This window comes from Drosophila sechellia, chromosome 3R (genome assembly GCF_004382195.2).
Source record: "Drosophila sechellia strain sech25 chromosome 3R, ASM438219v1, whole genome shotgun sequence".
Lineage (NCBI taxonomy): Eukaryota > Metazoa > Arthropoda > Insecta > Diptera > Drosophilidae > Drosophila > Drosophila sechellia.
In genome coordinates this window covers 16,997,006-17,010,257 of record NC_045952.1, presented here as the reverse complement: position 1 = coordinate 17,010,257, position 13,252 = coordinate 16,997,006, and the positions used below count along the sequence as shown (strand labels likewise).

Sequence of the window (13,252 nt, the reverse complement as noted above, 5' to 3'; positions counted from 1 at the left end):
GTGTGTGGTTGTCTGTTGCTGCCACAGCCACTTTCAATTGCAAAAAGCTGGCTTAAAAAGGCGGCTTGTCATGCATGAGTTTTCCGCCTTCTATTATTGATGTTGTTTTGTGTTTTGTATCATTATTGCTGGTGCTGGTGCTGGTTGCTCCATTGTTGCTCCTTTCTTGTCGCCGGCCGATCTGCTGCTGTCTGCTGTTTGCGTGACACAAATCAAACGCAGCCTACTAAATATTTCATAAGCACATTCAGCCACGCACCTCCAATGAACTTTAAGGACATGCAGGAGCAGGCCCTAACCCTACGACAACCCACCCACGCCCCCTAATACGATACGATGGCTTACCATTCAATTTGGCTCCAATAAATGTTGCCGCAACATGTTGATGCTGCGCCGGCGCAAGGACACTGTTGCTCCCGCTGCTCCTGGAGATTTGCATATTGTTGGAGGATTCGCTGGAGCAGCTCCGTTCAGTTGTTTACCGCGCCTCAAGCCACACACACGCAACGAGCGCTGACAAACCGGAAACTCGGGGAACCCGTGAACTGTGTCCTGTGACCCGTGAACTGCTACCCGTGACTCTGGGAAATCGCTAGCCGTGACTCGTGTTCGGCCTGCTCGGCTGGCTTTCGTATCTCGTATTTCGTATCTGGCGTCTCAATCGGAATCGGAATTGGAATTGGAATCGCGTCATTGGAGTGACTGATTTTGCGAGTTGCTGGTGCTGGAGTGTCGGAGTGTGGGGATGAGTGCTCCTTACGTAGCGTAAGGGCTGTTACGTAAGCCAAGGACCTGCTCTCCCCGCGGAAAAGGACACAAACGCAACGCGCTCGAATGCGTTACGTTGCGCATGAGATGGCGGCACGCAGTTCGCGCTACATTTACTTCGACCACGGCCATCGAATCTAGTCCGCTCACAGGAAAAGGTAGCTCCTCATTTGCGCCGGTCCCCCAGTTCCTCCTCCTCCCTTTTAGCTCCACGTCCCTGTCGAATATAATTAAGTGTATTATCGGAACGTGACCAGAGCGAAATTGCTGCCTGCGGGCGAGGCAAATACTCCTGCTTTTCCTCATCCGTTGGCCAGGAGCAATTGAATGGACAGCTTAGTGTGTAATGAAGAAATTACCAAAAGCTCGAATACAACCACCAGACCCCAACCCACTTCCAGGATCCTTCTAACGACCCAACAGAAACCATAACCTCCCCTCTCCCCTGCCAAACACTCGGAAGGACATCTTCATCTCGTTCTTGTCCTGTGGGCGTCATGGTGATTGAAAACTCGACCGCACTGCGGTTTTGTCATCAGTTTAAATGAATGAGCTGCGGTTTCCGGAGCACCGATAAGACGAAGCCCAGAGCCTAATCCCTTTCAGTTATTGTTTCTGCACAATTGTGGGCTAAAAAGAGGGCGGGGCTGGTGGCGAGTATCCTTCATCTTCAGCTTCATCTTTTGTGTGTTGCCTTTCGAGTCGAGTTGAGTCGCTTCGGTTCGGTTCGAGTTGAATTGAGTCGAGTTTCGCGATTGCCATCATTTATTTTAATTACTTTTCTGTTGTCGCCCTCCCCATTTTGCTCCTGCTCCTCGCCTGTGGTCCTTCGTCCTGGCTCAGTTATAAGTAATTCGAGAGCCCCACAAATTGCGCATGAAATGTTGGTGGAATACTTTATGGCGCTGCTCGTGATCATGGGATTAACCGCTCCAGTCGACAAGCAGAGCCGGCGCAGCAGCCAATACTTCGGTGAGTACGGATTTAAATCTAATCAGACAACACTCAAAGGGTTAAGCCAACCGGGGACGACTGGGCACTCGCATCAGAAATGGCATAATAAATGAGAATCGCAGAGCGGAGGGTATTGGGAATCGGAAACGGAAGTGGGGAATCTGGATGCGCGAGGCAATTCCAATTAGATTGAGGGATATGGCAAGGATTACAAAGGGCCACTGATCTCGCAGTTGGGGCAGAGGACGGACTTTAAGTACTTTACCTCTTAAGCGGGGACTTATTTATAGCTCAATTAATGAAAATAAAAAACTAAATTGCTAATACCTTAATTACAATTACTTTCAGATAGAGGATTACAGGAGTTAAAAGATTATGACTTGAAAAAAAGAAATGAGCTCTTTCTTTTTTCGCCATTTTTGATTTTTATTTGATCTATAATTTTAACTGGAAAATAAGCTTAAACGTAAAAAACATGTTGTTTTCATTTTCATTCGTGAATTTATACTTCCATTTTTTCATATTTCTCAAATCCCTCAACACATATTTGCCTATTAAATTACACTTATGGAAAGTAACTTTTCCGGTTAGTTATTTTTTCACACAGATTTTTTTTTTTTTGTTAAAAAGTTGGGTACATGGTTTATTCCATTAAACACTGCAAACTTTTAATGTGGTTCAAAAAAAAGTTTAATTCCGCTTAGCTTTTGCAACGGAAGGGAGCACGGTGGCTAATGTATAACTGATCTGCAAAAGGGGATCCGAATTTGGTAATCTGCACAGGAGCAGCTGTCAGGAATTGTTTATGATCCCATCTATTTCGCATCCCTCTGCTGCGAGTGAATTTGATGCGGGACCCAGGAGAAGCTGCAATTGCTCATTTGTAATTTATGGCACCTGAACTCAGTTTAGGGCCCGCTTGGGGAACTGCAGCTAGGGATGATGGGTATATGGAGATGGAGGACGAGGGGGAGGAGGTTGAGGATGTGGAGGTTGAGGTCCTGCAGAGGCGTTAGCCATGGCCACTGAAGCTGCGGTTGCGGTTCGACCCAGCAATTTTCCAACTTACCACCCCGCACTTTGTATGTAAATACGCAACTTTTATTAAAAATTTTTATGTTGTTACATATTTCCTGTCGTTGTGTGTGAGTGTGGGTGTGCGCCTGTGTGTGCGAGGGAGTTTTTTATTTTGTGGCCAGCATAAAAAGCAATTTCAGTTCAAGTGCCTTGGCCTGGCCAAAAGCGAAAGCAAAAGCATCGTCATATTCATCGCCTGCGGATCAACAGTTTCAATTAAGTGTTTAACGTCATTTTATTGCCTGATATTTGATAGCTAAATTTGCCCAACCACACTCGCACACAATATGGATCCTGGCCTATAAATCAATATATGTTTATCCACTCCACATCCACATATCCACATAGCCAATCGAGAAGTACCAGTCCCTTCACAGCACACGCACAGCTGTATTTGTGTTTGTATTTGTTTAGGCACTCATGGATTATTAGCGCATTAGTTGGCTAATACATCGCCATTTAGGCGGTGGAGCTGCAGCACCAATAGCGCCAATAGCCACACCACCCACATAAATCACTTGGCCGCCCAGCGATGGATCATAAACGTGGGAATGGCTCCGAAGGGGTGCACAGGCTTAAGCTCCGGCATAAATTAAGCACAAATACTCGTTAATCAAATGAATGCTGATTGCCAGCTGAGGCATCCCCGCCAGTTGATTGAGCCACCCAATCGACCATCCATCTGTCCGTTTGTCCGTCTGTCTGTCCGTCTGCATATCTATCTATTCATCTATCTATCTGCCAGTCTGACTGTCTATCCATCTGTCTGTCTGCCTCCTGGGCTCAGGCCCTGGAATGCACTTGAATACGTTTAGATTGACGTTCAGATACAACTGGTGGAATGAACTACCCAGGGAATATTTAATGGGCGGCTTGAATATCTAGGCCCTTTATGTACTAACAAGATATTTGCATAGATTAAGTTTCCGCTGGGATTTATTCGACGTTTACCTTTGGGTTCTTAAAGCTTATTCAACAGTATTTATGTAATCGTGTAACCCTTTTAAATAATTATAATCTGTTTACTGTTCCACAGGCCACCTGGCCGCCGCCGAGGAATTGTCCAACTTGATACCAGATAATTACGATGCCATCGATCCGGTGTTTGATAACTCCACAAATCGGGAGATTATTGCCGCTTTGGGCACCACAGCCCGTCTCCACTGCCGCGTGCGCCACCTCGGCGACCGGGCGGTGTCCTGGATACGGCAAAGGGATCTACACATCCTGACCATAGGCATCATGACCTACACGAACGATCAGCGCTTTCTGGCGCGGCACATCGACAACTCCGACGAGTGGGTGCTCAAGATAGTTTCGGTGCAGCAAAGGGATGCGGGCGTCTACGAGTGCCAGGTGTCCACGGAGCCCAAGATCAGTCTGGCCTACAAGCTGGTCGTCGTGAGTAAGTATCTTTCACTAAGCAGAGCTTTAAACAAGAAAATCTGCACTTTGGCTTAAAATGGCGCAAATGAATATATCCAAAACTGTTTACTGATAATATTCTAAGGTTCGAAGGGCTTAAAATAATTCTCTGATGGTATGAACATACCGCTTAACATTCCAAATCCATTTGAATCCGCTTAAGTTTGTTCCGAACCCTTTCATGACCCATCATAATTATTCAATCGAAATTCAGCATCGAGTGCCAGTTTTATTACTCCCATTGAATCTCAATCGATTGGCGGTCTTGTAAGACGTTGCTTACATCTCCGTTTAGACAGCAGCCCAAGGGCGCGAAGAGCTGGGATTACTTTGACAAATTAGTTTATCAAACACCCCAGTACATCACACGACAAACTAGGATGGGGGCATGGTGATAGCGAGGGGGATGGATCCACCCAATAGGCAACTTGTTGACAAACCCATTAATCGAAATCGACGCCGCTCTTTGACAGCCTCCAAGGCGCAGATCCTGGCCAACCGCGAGCTGTTCATCCAGAGTGGCAGCGACATCAATCTGACGTGCATCGCACCCCAGGCACCAGGACCCTACACGCACATGCTGTGGCACAAGGACACGGAGCTGGTTAGCGACTCGGCGCGGGGGGGCATCCGCGTGGAGTCCGAGCAGCAGATGAAGACCAGCAACCTGGTGATATCGCGAGTCCAGCACACGGACTCGGGCAACTACACCTGCTCCGCGGACAACTCGAGTGAGTCCTTTAGAAGAAGTGCATGCCCTGTTAGATTAAGGACACCAGGCGAATAGATATGCGATTAAAGTGTGTGTCGGAAATTTAATTTAAATCCAATTAGTCCAAGATGGAACTGTCAGTTTTACAGCGCAAGTTCGATTTCATTAAATACTTAATTACATTTGAAACATGCCACCAACTGACTCGTATTAAATATTTACGCATGCACATGACTATCGAAAAGTAGTTGCACATATAAACATCGTAAATTAACCATCAAATATTGAAAATCAAATTAATTCAATTGCTTACTTATTTATTGTGATCAGTTGCAATGTAAAATATACAGATTTCACTTTATGCATAGCTACAAGGCATTAAGTTAATGGTGGTTTATTGCGTATACATTCAATATATAAACTCAATTATGAAATTTTATTCAAATATAGCAGTGTACATTTATTATTGTTATTTATTCAATGAGATATAATTTTGAAAGAATAACTAATATTATTACAATAGCTAGTAATACTCAGCTTCCATTATGCATTCAAATAATTGTTTTCACTGCTTTTCGTGCAGGGTAAGCCCGCTTTAATATTTAAATTCATCCCTTTAATAAGTAACGACTTAAAATATTTATTTTACAATTTTCTAACCCACTCTTATGCCACCTTTTCCCAACAGATTCTGACAGCGTCTTTGTGCATATCATTAAGAGTGAGCAGCACGCGGCCATGCAGCACGAGCTGGGCTCGAGGCTGGTCCTGCCCCCACTGCCCCTGCTGCTCCTGGCGGTCCTGCTGGTCGTCCTGCTGGGCCCCACCTCCAGCCTCCAGCCACGCACCCCGCTCTCAACCCGCTAAGCCGAGCCAAAGACGAGCGGCAACTTATGTTCGATGTCTGGAGCCATGGGAGCCCTGTTAGTCCTGCTAGCCGGGTAAGTCGGTGATTTTTAATGCCGCCATCAGCTCAGGAGTCGCAGTCATCATCTCGTTACAGGCCACGCCCCCACGTCCCAGTAACCGCCCACATTGGAGGAGCCCGGTGGAAATTGCTGGATGCGGAGGTTAACGACGTCGATGTCGCGTTGTCTTGTAAATATGTAAATTGAGTTTTTGTTTACGTTTGTGTTTGTGTTTTGTGGCTCAGTCTCTAAGTATTTTTATACGTAATTAAGTAAATAGGTCGGGAGTGCATATGTGCTGGCTAGGCTATATATAGTCAATCTTGGCTATGTGGCAAATAAGACAGATACATTTTGCTCACACACGATCGTATACCTAGAGATACTAAAAGCGAGCAATCGAAACCGAATCGAATCGAATCCGTAACGAATGTAAATAAATGTTTAATCTTAATAATAGATAGACGAGATCTAGATTAATTATGATAAATCGGTCGCAATTTAATTTTCCCCACCAATGATTAATGGCGATATGAATGTGGACGAATTCAATTCCGCCTCTGACATCCTGCGACCCGGATTATGCCGCTTAATTGCCGGGGCGGTGCGTTGAGGGTTCCAGCGGTAATTGAAATACGATAAGGTCAGGTCGGGTCATCAGTACATACTTTATGCTACCCCTCTTCCGCCCCTTTCCACCGGCAACGACATCAAAGACGGAACACTTTCACTTTTTTGGGCGGCGAAGGAAATTGTGAAGGGAAGTGCGACGACAGGTGTGCCTGGAGCAGGGTAATTGAAACATTTGAGGCGTGCATAATTCACACTCCACGCCTGCAATTACAGCTGAAGTTCTCGGACAAAGTTTGTGGCCACAATGGGATATCTTGGCAATAAGTACCTGAATGCAGGGACTCCAGTGACAATTCCAAGTGCTTCAAAGGCACCGCCAACACCAATGCCGGCAACACAATGAGTAATGGCTGGGTATGGAGAAGGACTCGCAAGGATGGAACACGCCGCATAACGCATCTCCTTAATGCCAAGTGTTCGCTGAATTTTGCATAAGGTGGTGGTAATTGAAATAAAAGACGTTCCCAGCCGCTAATGGGCCTGCACGCAAGGACTGCTAGCAGCTCCGGCGCGAAGATGGAACATCTTCGCAACCGCACAGCCTGGAGGCCCCAAAGTAGGCGAGCATCCATCACAATCCGGCGAAAAGGAGAGGGTTTAAAAACGGGGCAACAGAAGGGCGGAGTAGCTGGGTACATGGGCGTAAGCATGTCGTGGTGCTCGCTTTACTTTTTCCCCTTGGCATTTCGCAAATCTTTGGGGAATCTTACGCATCTAAAACACGCGCTGCCTGACAGTCACAGTCCCCGTGCTCAACCCATTCCCTCCATCGGAAACCAGTCCGGAACATGACCCCTTTGGAAGGACGCTACTCGGGTTGAGCCCAATGAATTGCAAGAGCTGAGCCCGGCCAAGAGTCCGGGATCCTTGGGCCGATTGTTGTGGTGCTGTTGTTGCTGCCGCTTCACCTTCACTCATAAATTGTACAACGGGAAATAAATCAAACCCAGCCTCGGACTCCGGGCGATGCTGCTGCTTCTGCTGCTCCTGCTGCCTGAGACGCTGTCAGTAACAAATCATGCTCAGGGCTGCAGCCCAGTAGGAGCCACAGCCTCTGGCATGCCCGTAGTCGTTGGTTTCGGAGCCATATCCGTAGCCCTTGGCGCTGCCTTAACCGGAGTCATTGCTTGTAGACTTGTTTACGGGCTTAATACGCTGCGTTGGGCAACAACAGCAATGCCGGGCGAAAGGATAGCCGCAGGATAGTATTGCGACTACCGGATACCCACCTCCTGGTGGCACAGACACAGCGAGCACAACTCGCACAGTTGAGTTGGTAAGGCGATGGCCTACAGAATGAGCTTATTTTTCAGATAAAAATCTTTAAGTTAAAAATGACACGTACAAGGTAAGCATACAGAAAATCTTAAACAAACATATACTTTTCGCCTTTAAAAAACAAGATTTCGGATTGGTAAGTTATGAGTTGAGCAGAAACTGGGGCAGCTTTAAATTGCCTCCTTACTACTGAATCAATCACTATGAAGGCATATAGAAATGTGTACCTCGACAGTACTGAATCAATCAAAACCAGGACCTTGTCATCAGCTTGTCATACTAAAGACACAACACACATAGTTGTCACGTAATAAATTCCTTTTATTCATTGCTGCCTTGCAGTCTACTGCCTTCCATTATTTTCCGAATCCAATTAGGCCAGAATATATGGTTTCAGATTTTCTTGGAAGTTGGAAACTATGACCTTAGTAGCGTGGATCTAATTAGGTTAAAAGTATTTTTAGAGTTATCTTGAAAAGTTTAATAAAGAAAATCAATTGATCAATCATGATTAATTTCCGTTTCCGAGGCAGTAAATAATATATTTCCCTCGAAAGGCGGAAAGCAGTAAGCCGCCTTATGTGGCGAGGTAGCAGGTAGTAAAAAGTGCGTATACGCCCTGTGTTCGCCTTGTCTGCCATGGTGTTGGTATTCCTTCGTGCGTGTGTGTGTGTGTTTCTGTGTGTGAATGCGTCATCAGCAGTGAGGAGCAGTGAGGGAGTGGAAGACTGAGGGGCAGGCTGGAGCCTAGAATCAACAGCAGGAGCAGATTCGGAACCAGAATCGTCAGCGGGCGGAAGTGCGGAAGTGCTGGCTGTGCGAACACGAGGACTACAACGACAACAGGGACAGGCTCACAGGGCGCAGGAGGGAGCGAGAGAGCTGCTGCAGAGAGCGACAAGGACAGAGTGCTGAGAAACTACGGGGCGTAGACGCGCCGGAAAACATTTAATTACTAATGAGTTTTCCATGCAGAAGCTCGCCGAGGAAAACTCTTTAAAAACGTGGCAAAAAGTGGCGCGGAACTAGGGATTTTTAATTTGCTAATTAGCTAAATAACAGCAGAGCCCCGAATTTGATTGATTGGACGGGGAAGAGAAGCGACAATCAATTATTTAGCCAGCATTTAGCAATTGATTATCAGGTATTAGGACCTGACAAGCCACATTGTTCTTGGCCCAAAGTATCCCCTTCCAGCTGGCATGCATAACTTATGACCGAGAACTTAGGACCAAGAGGAGAGCACACACTGCGAAGTTTGTCCAAAACAATGACATCTTTCGACAGCATTTAAAAGGCCTTAGTCATCGTTAGTCCGGACTTGGCATCTTCCCGGAATAAACAAGGAACAAGGGGATAAAGTTTATCATTATTATTATTATTGGGGCATAACTCTGTCGGTCATAAATCAAATTAGAAGCCCGTTGACACTTGGAAACACATAAGAAATGCAAAAGATTCTATTAAATATTCAACCGATGGCTGGAGCCACACAGACAGCAGAAGAAGAAGAGGCTAGAAGAAACTAGACCAAAGCCAGCCAAGTAATTGAATTATCAAATACCCAGCAGCCTGGCCGGTAACCAGCTGCCCACCCAATCGATATACCCCTTTTGTGCAGCAAGTCGAGGGTGTGCACTGGGGCCTAAGAAAACATTTATCATGCGATTTAAGTTGGCCACGACTTTTGCACAAGAGAGATTTAAGTGATTTGCTGACTAGCTTTAAAATCAAAGTGCGGATAATGAATGGCCCGGCTGGTTCTTGCAGTCCTCCTGGTCTCTCTTGGTCTTGGTCTTGGTCGAGTTCTAGTTCCACTGGCCCGGCTCTATTTGATTTAGCCAGCCCCAAATGTTTGTTTTCGGCTCAATTTAAATTCTGTGCTGTGGCAGCGCACAAAAGTGCAAAGTGCAAAGTGCCAGGCATTTTGCGGCAATTGCCATAGAATGGCATCGAATCACAGGGCCTAGGGCTGTCATTCCTTGCATGCGACACGCGATTGTTCCCGCTAACTGCTTTTCTGCTTTTCTGGTTCACGGGAGTTGGTTTCGGACTAGCTGGTGTCGGACCATGTTGTTTAATCTGCAAACAAAATCGTTTGATCCATATCATCAAAGCGGATGGAGCAGTTGGCGCGGGGGGCCCAGATGGGTCAGATGAGGTGGAAACGTGGTGTAACTGACAAAGCGGGGCCAAAAAGCAACTGCACGGAGAACTCGCTCCACACAATTGCCCCCCGGCAAGAGGTTAATTTCCCCCAGGAAGCGCCCCAGCTCAATGGCCTTAAAGCGGGAATAGGAATAGCGCCGGCTAAGTAAACTCTCACATTAACACAAACCCAATCCCGAAACCGGACTAAAAACCAGTTAGGACGCGATTCTAAGCGAGACAGGCAAACAGACCATCGGTTACCCGGTAGTTAACTTCGAAAGAGTTTTCCGTTTCCCTTTTTTTTCAGAGTTCATTTAAAATTAAATGGACGAACCAGAACTAAAACTGCAAGAACATAAATATATATATTATATATTAACTCTAGTGGGAAAAGTATTAATTATATTATAATTATATTCAAAGCTTAATTTGCAATAAATTAAATTCAAAGTAAATATGTTTTACATACTTAAACTTTGCTAGCTCTATTTTCTGATTATTTATGCATCTTATGATATAAATCCAACGCAGTGAACAATTTTCTAGTCACAGGCCTTTTAGGCGTGAAACTCTCGACATGAAAGGCCCGTTTAACCCGACCATTAGTAATCTTATTTACGATAGCGAGTCTACCCTTAAGATTTACGCATACTGGGTACAAAAAGGCGAATTTTGTGCGGGCCCACCTGCTTGGCAGGCCTCCAGTTGCCTCCAGTTGCAGTTCCTGCTCCGTGCGGCTGGCAAGCCGAACAATGTGAAATTACCGCCCTGAAATATGGACACCCGCTGAGATTTTATAGCAGTCAACTTTGAATTATTAAATATGTATTTCCAGCCACGCCAAAACCAGAGACTCAATCTCCATCACAGGCGGAAGTGAAAGAAGGACCCGCAGAAGCAGAAAATGGAGCAAAGAAGAACAGGGAGAAGTGCTAACGTGCGTTAAGTTCAAGTTTGAAGGGGATGTTTTTTGTCTAGGGATATTTTAGCACGGGGAAATAGAAAATGTCCATCGGAGAGCTTAGCCATAAAAAGTTACCATAACTAAGCGGAGCTTTGCGCAGCTTTAAGCTCGAAATGGAAAGCTTCGAAGCTCAGTATAAAGTCAAGTTTGGATTTAAATAATTTAGACCTTGACGGCTAATCAAAGCTCTGCGGGATGTCGCCGCATAATGAGTTCCGCTGCTGTAACATTCCTCCGCTGATGGAGCCCCATCCCATAAACCACCCAGCCAAATCCCCCCGCGCCCTCCAGCTCCACATTTGCCGAGACAAATGACGGACCATTAGGCAGCCTGCCAGTCAAAGCGGCAAGCACATTAGCAGCTTCCTGTGCACAGCCTGCTAATAAATATACACCTCAACGTCACTACCCACAAGGCTTCTCTGTCTGCTGCTCTGCCTGGCGCTCTGCCTCTGCTTCTTGCCACCCACTTCCGCATCCTGTTTCTCGGTTCTTCCCCGCAATTCGCATGCATATTCATAAGCTCGGCACGGATGGCGGCTGGGGTAAAAATATTTTCATAAACATAAATTCTCATTTCTGTTGCATTTCCTCGATCGCCTTTTGCCCTGTTTTGCACACTTTCGGCCCTTTTATCTCGTTCGCCTCTGCGTAATTTCTTTCGCTTGGCCTGGCCCAAAGCTGCACTGAGAGAAACCCCCTGCATTCTGGTGTGGATTTCCCCTTAATTATCGGAATTACACATTGAATACGAGCTGGTTTATGCAAATATCCTTACCAAACCCCACAATAGCTGTTGCTTTCGACTAATCTTTTTCCATTAGGTGCCAGTGCTTGTGTGTGTGTGTGTGCTCGAAGGTTCTTACACTCGTGTTTGGTTGATTGTATTTGTTTCGCATTTAAATTAAAATTGAATTTCCATTATGCAAGTATGTATACGAGCACACATTCCACTCATATTTTTGTGTACAGCTGGGCTCAGGCAAATAGTTTGCATGCAAAGTTGCCGTTTTTAACAATATTTAAATTGAATTTCAACCCAATTTTGTTAGCCCCGTATAATGGGTCCAGTATTTTTAATCAATATTCCTATCTCTTTTATCTAGGACTAGAAAGCTTTATGCGTTGTAAGCTTCAACATTCATGTGTTGTATATTTAATAACAAAATGGTTGGCTTTTAGGCATATGCATACTACATTGCGTATTCGCCATGTGCGCCATTGAATGTTAACCTTAATGAGAATTGCAATAATGAATGATGATGAGCTGTGTCAAAATCTAGGACAAATTATCAATTAAATGTTTTATGAGGCAATGACCCCTCCTTTCAATTGAATAATATATTACTTTGATGAAGGCAACTTTAATGCCAAATATGGTAAATGGCAGGAATATCCTTTAAAATCCACTTGTTTTCCCAAAGTAATAAAAAGATCTTCACGACACGGCTCTTAACGGCTTATGGTAACCAAGAAGTGATAATGGCCACTGTTTTATTTAACTACCATTGAGCTTTCGGCACCTCATGTGCTAAAATTTTGACCGCACTTGTTTAAATACGAGTACGTGTGCGTGGTGTACAGCCACCTTTCGCTTCTCTTTTGTCCAGTGCATGTAAGCTTTGGCTTGGAAGTTGTTCCAGCTCCACATGATGTTGCTGCTCCGATTCGCCAACGCTTTTTCATTTGCAGCTCGGGCATCTCCGGCTTTCTGCTTGTGCTCCTGCCGCTTTTCCTTCATCGTCCTGGCTTTCATGTTTTTTTTTTCTTGTAAGTTTGTACAGTTTGCACGCATCGGTCCGTAAATTTATGCATTTGGCTAGGCGAGCGTAATAAACAAGACCTTCAACCGACGTCGTCGGCATCGTCCTTTCTGCTTTCTCTGCCGGCTCAATGTCCTTTTTCTACCGCTGCCCGCTGTCCGCTGTCTGTTACTTGGCGTTGCTACTGCTGTTGCTGCTGCTGCGTGTTGCTGCTGCTGCTGCTACTGCGTCCGCTGTCGTAGCTTCGTTTGGTCACTTCCATTGCCGGCTGCCAGACTTTTATTTTTATGCGTAGATATTAAATGTGTTTCCTGGCACTTTATTTCGCCTTTGCTGTTGTTGCTGCCGTATTGTGCCATTTTACACCAACGCAATGCCGGCACATTGGCGCAAATGTGCGGATATCACTAGGAAAAAAAAAGAAAAGAATGGAGGAATACCAAATACGAAATACTGAATGGAAAACGGCAAATACAGGCCGCAAAAAAAGTGAGGCAAATCGCTTTATTTCCAAGCTCGGCGCGTATAAATAGGCAAAAGGCAAAGCCAACGACTTGGGAGCATTTTTCGGCAGCAAGTCATGGCCGCATTTCTATGTAAAAAGTGCGCACATAAAACT

The 13,252-nt window shown here is 45.5% G+C and overlaps 1 protein-coding gene across 2 annotated transcripts; it reads left to right on the top strand.

Moving 5' to 3' along the window:
• The first annotated feature begins 478 nt into the window (after positions 1 to 478).
• LOC6606817 (zwei Ig domain protein zig-8) lies at positions 479 to 6,303 on the top strand. 2 transcript variants are annotated; one of them, XM_002031578.2, is made up of 6 exons: positions 479 to 926; positions 1,612 to 1,740; positions 3,836 to 4,204; positions 4,698 to 4,955; positions 5,625 to 5,877; positions 5,940 to 6,303. In XM_002031578.2, the coding sequence occupies exons 1-5, from the start codon at positions 851 to 853 to the stop codon at positions 5,801 to 5,803; spliced, it is 1,011 nt and encodes a 336-aa protein (XP_002031614.1). In that variant the 5' UTR covers positions 479 to 850; the 3' UTR covers positions 5,804 to 5,877; positions 5,940 to 6,303. The 2 variants fall into 2 exon arrangements, with proteins under 2 accessions (XP_002031614.1, XP_032578059.1); XM_032722168.1 differs by having other exon boundaries at positions 5,923 to 6,303.
• The last annotated feature ends 6,949 nt before the right edge of the window (positions 6,304 to 13,252 follow it).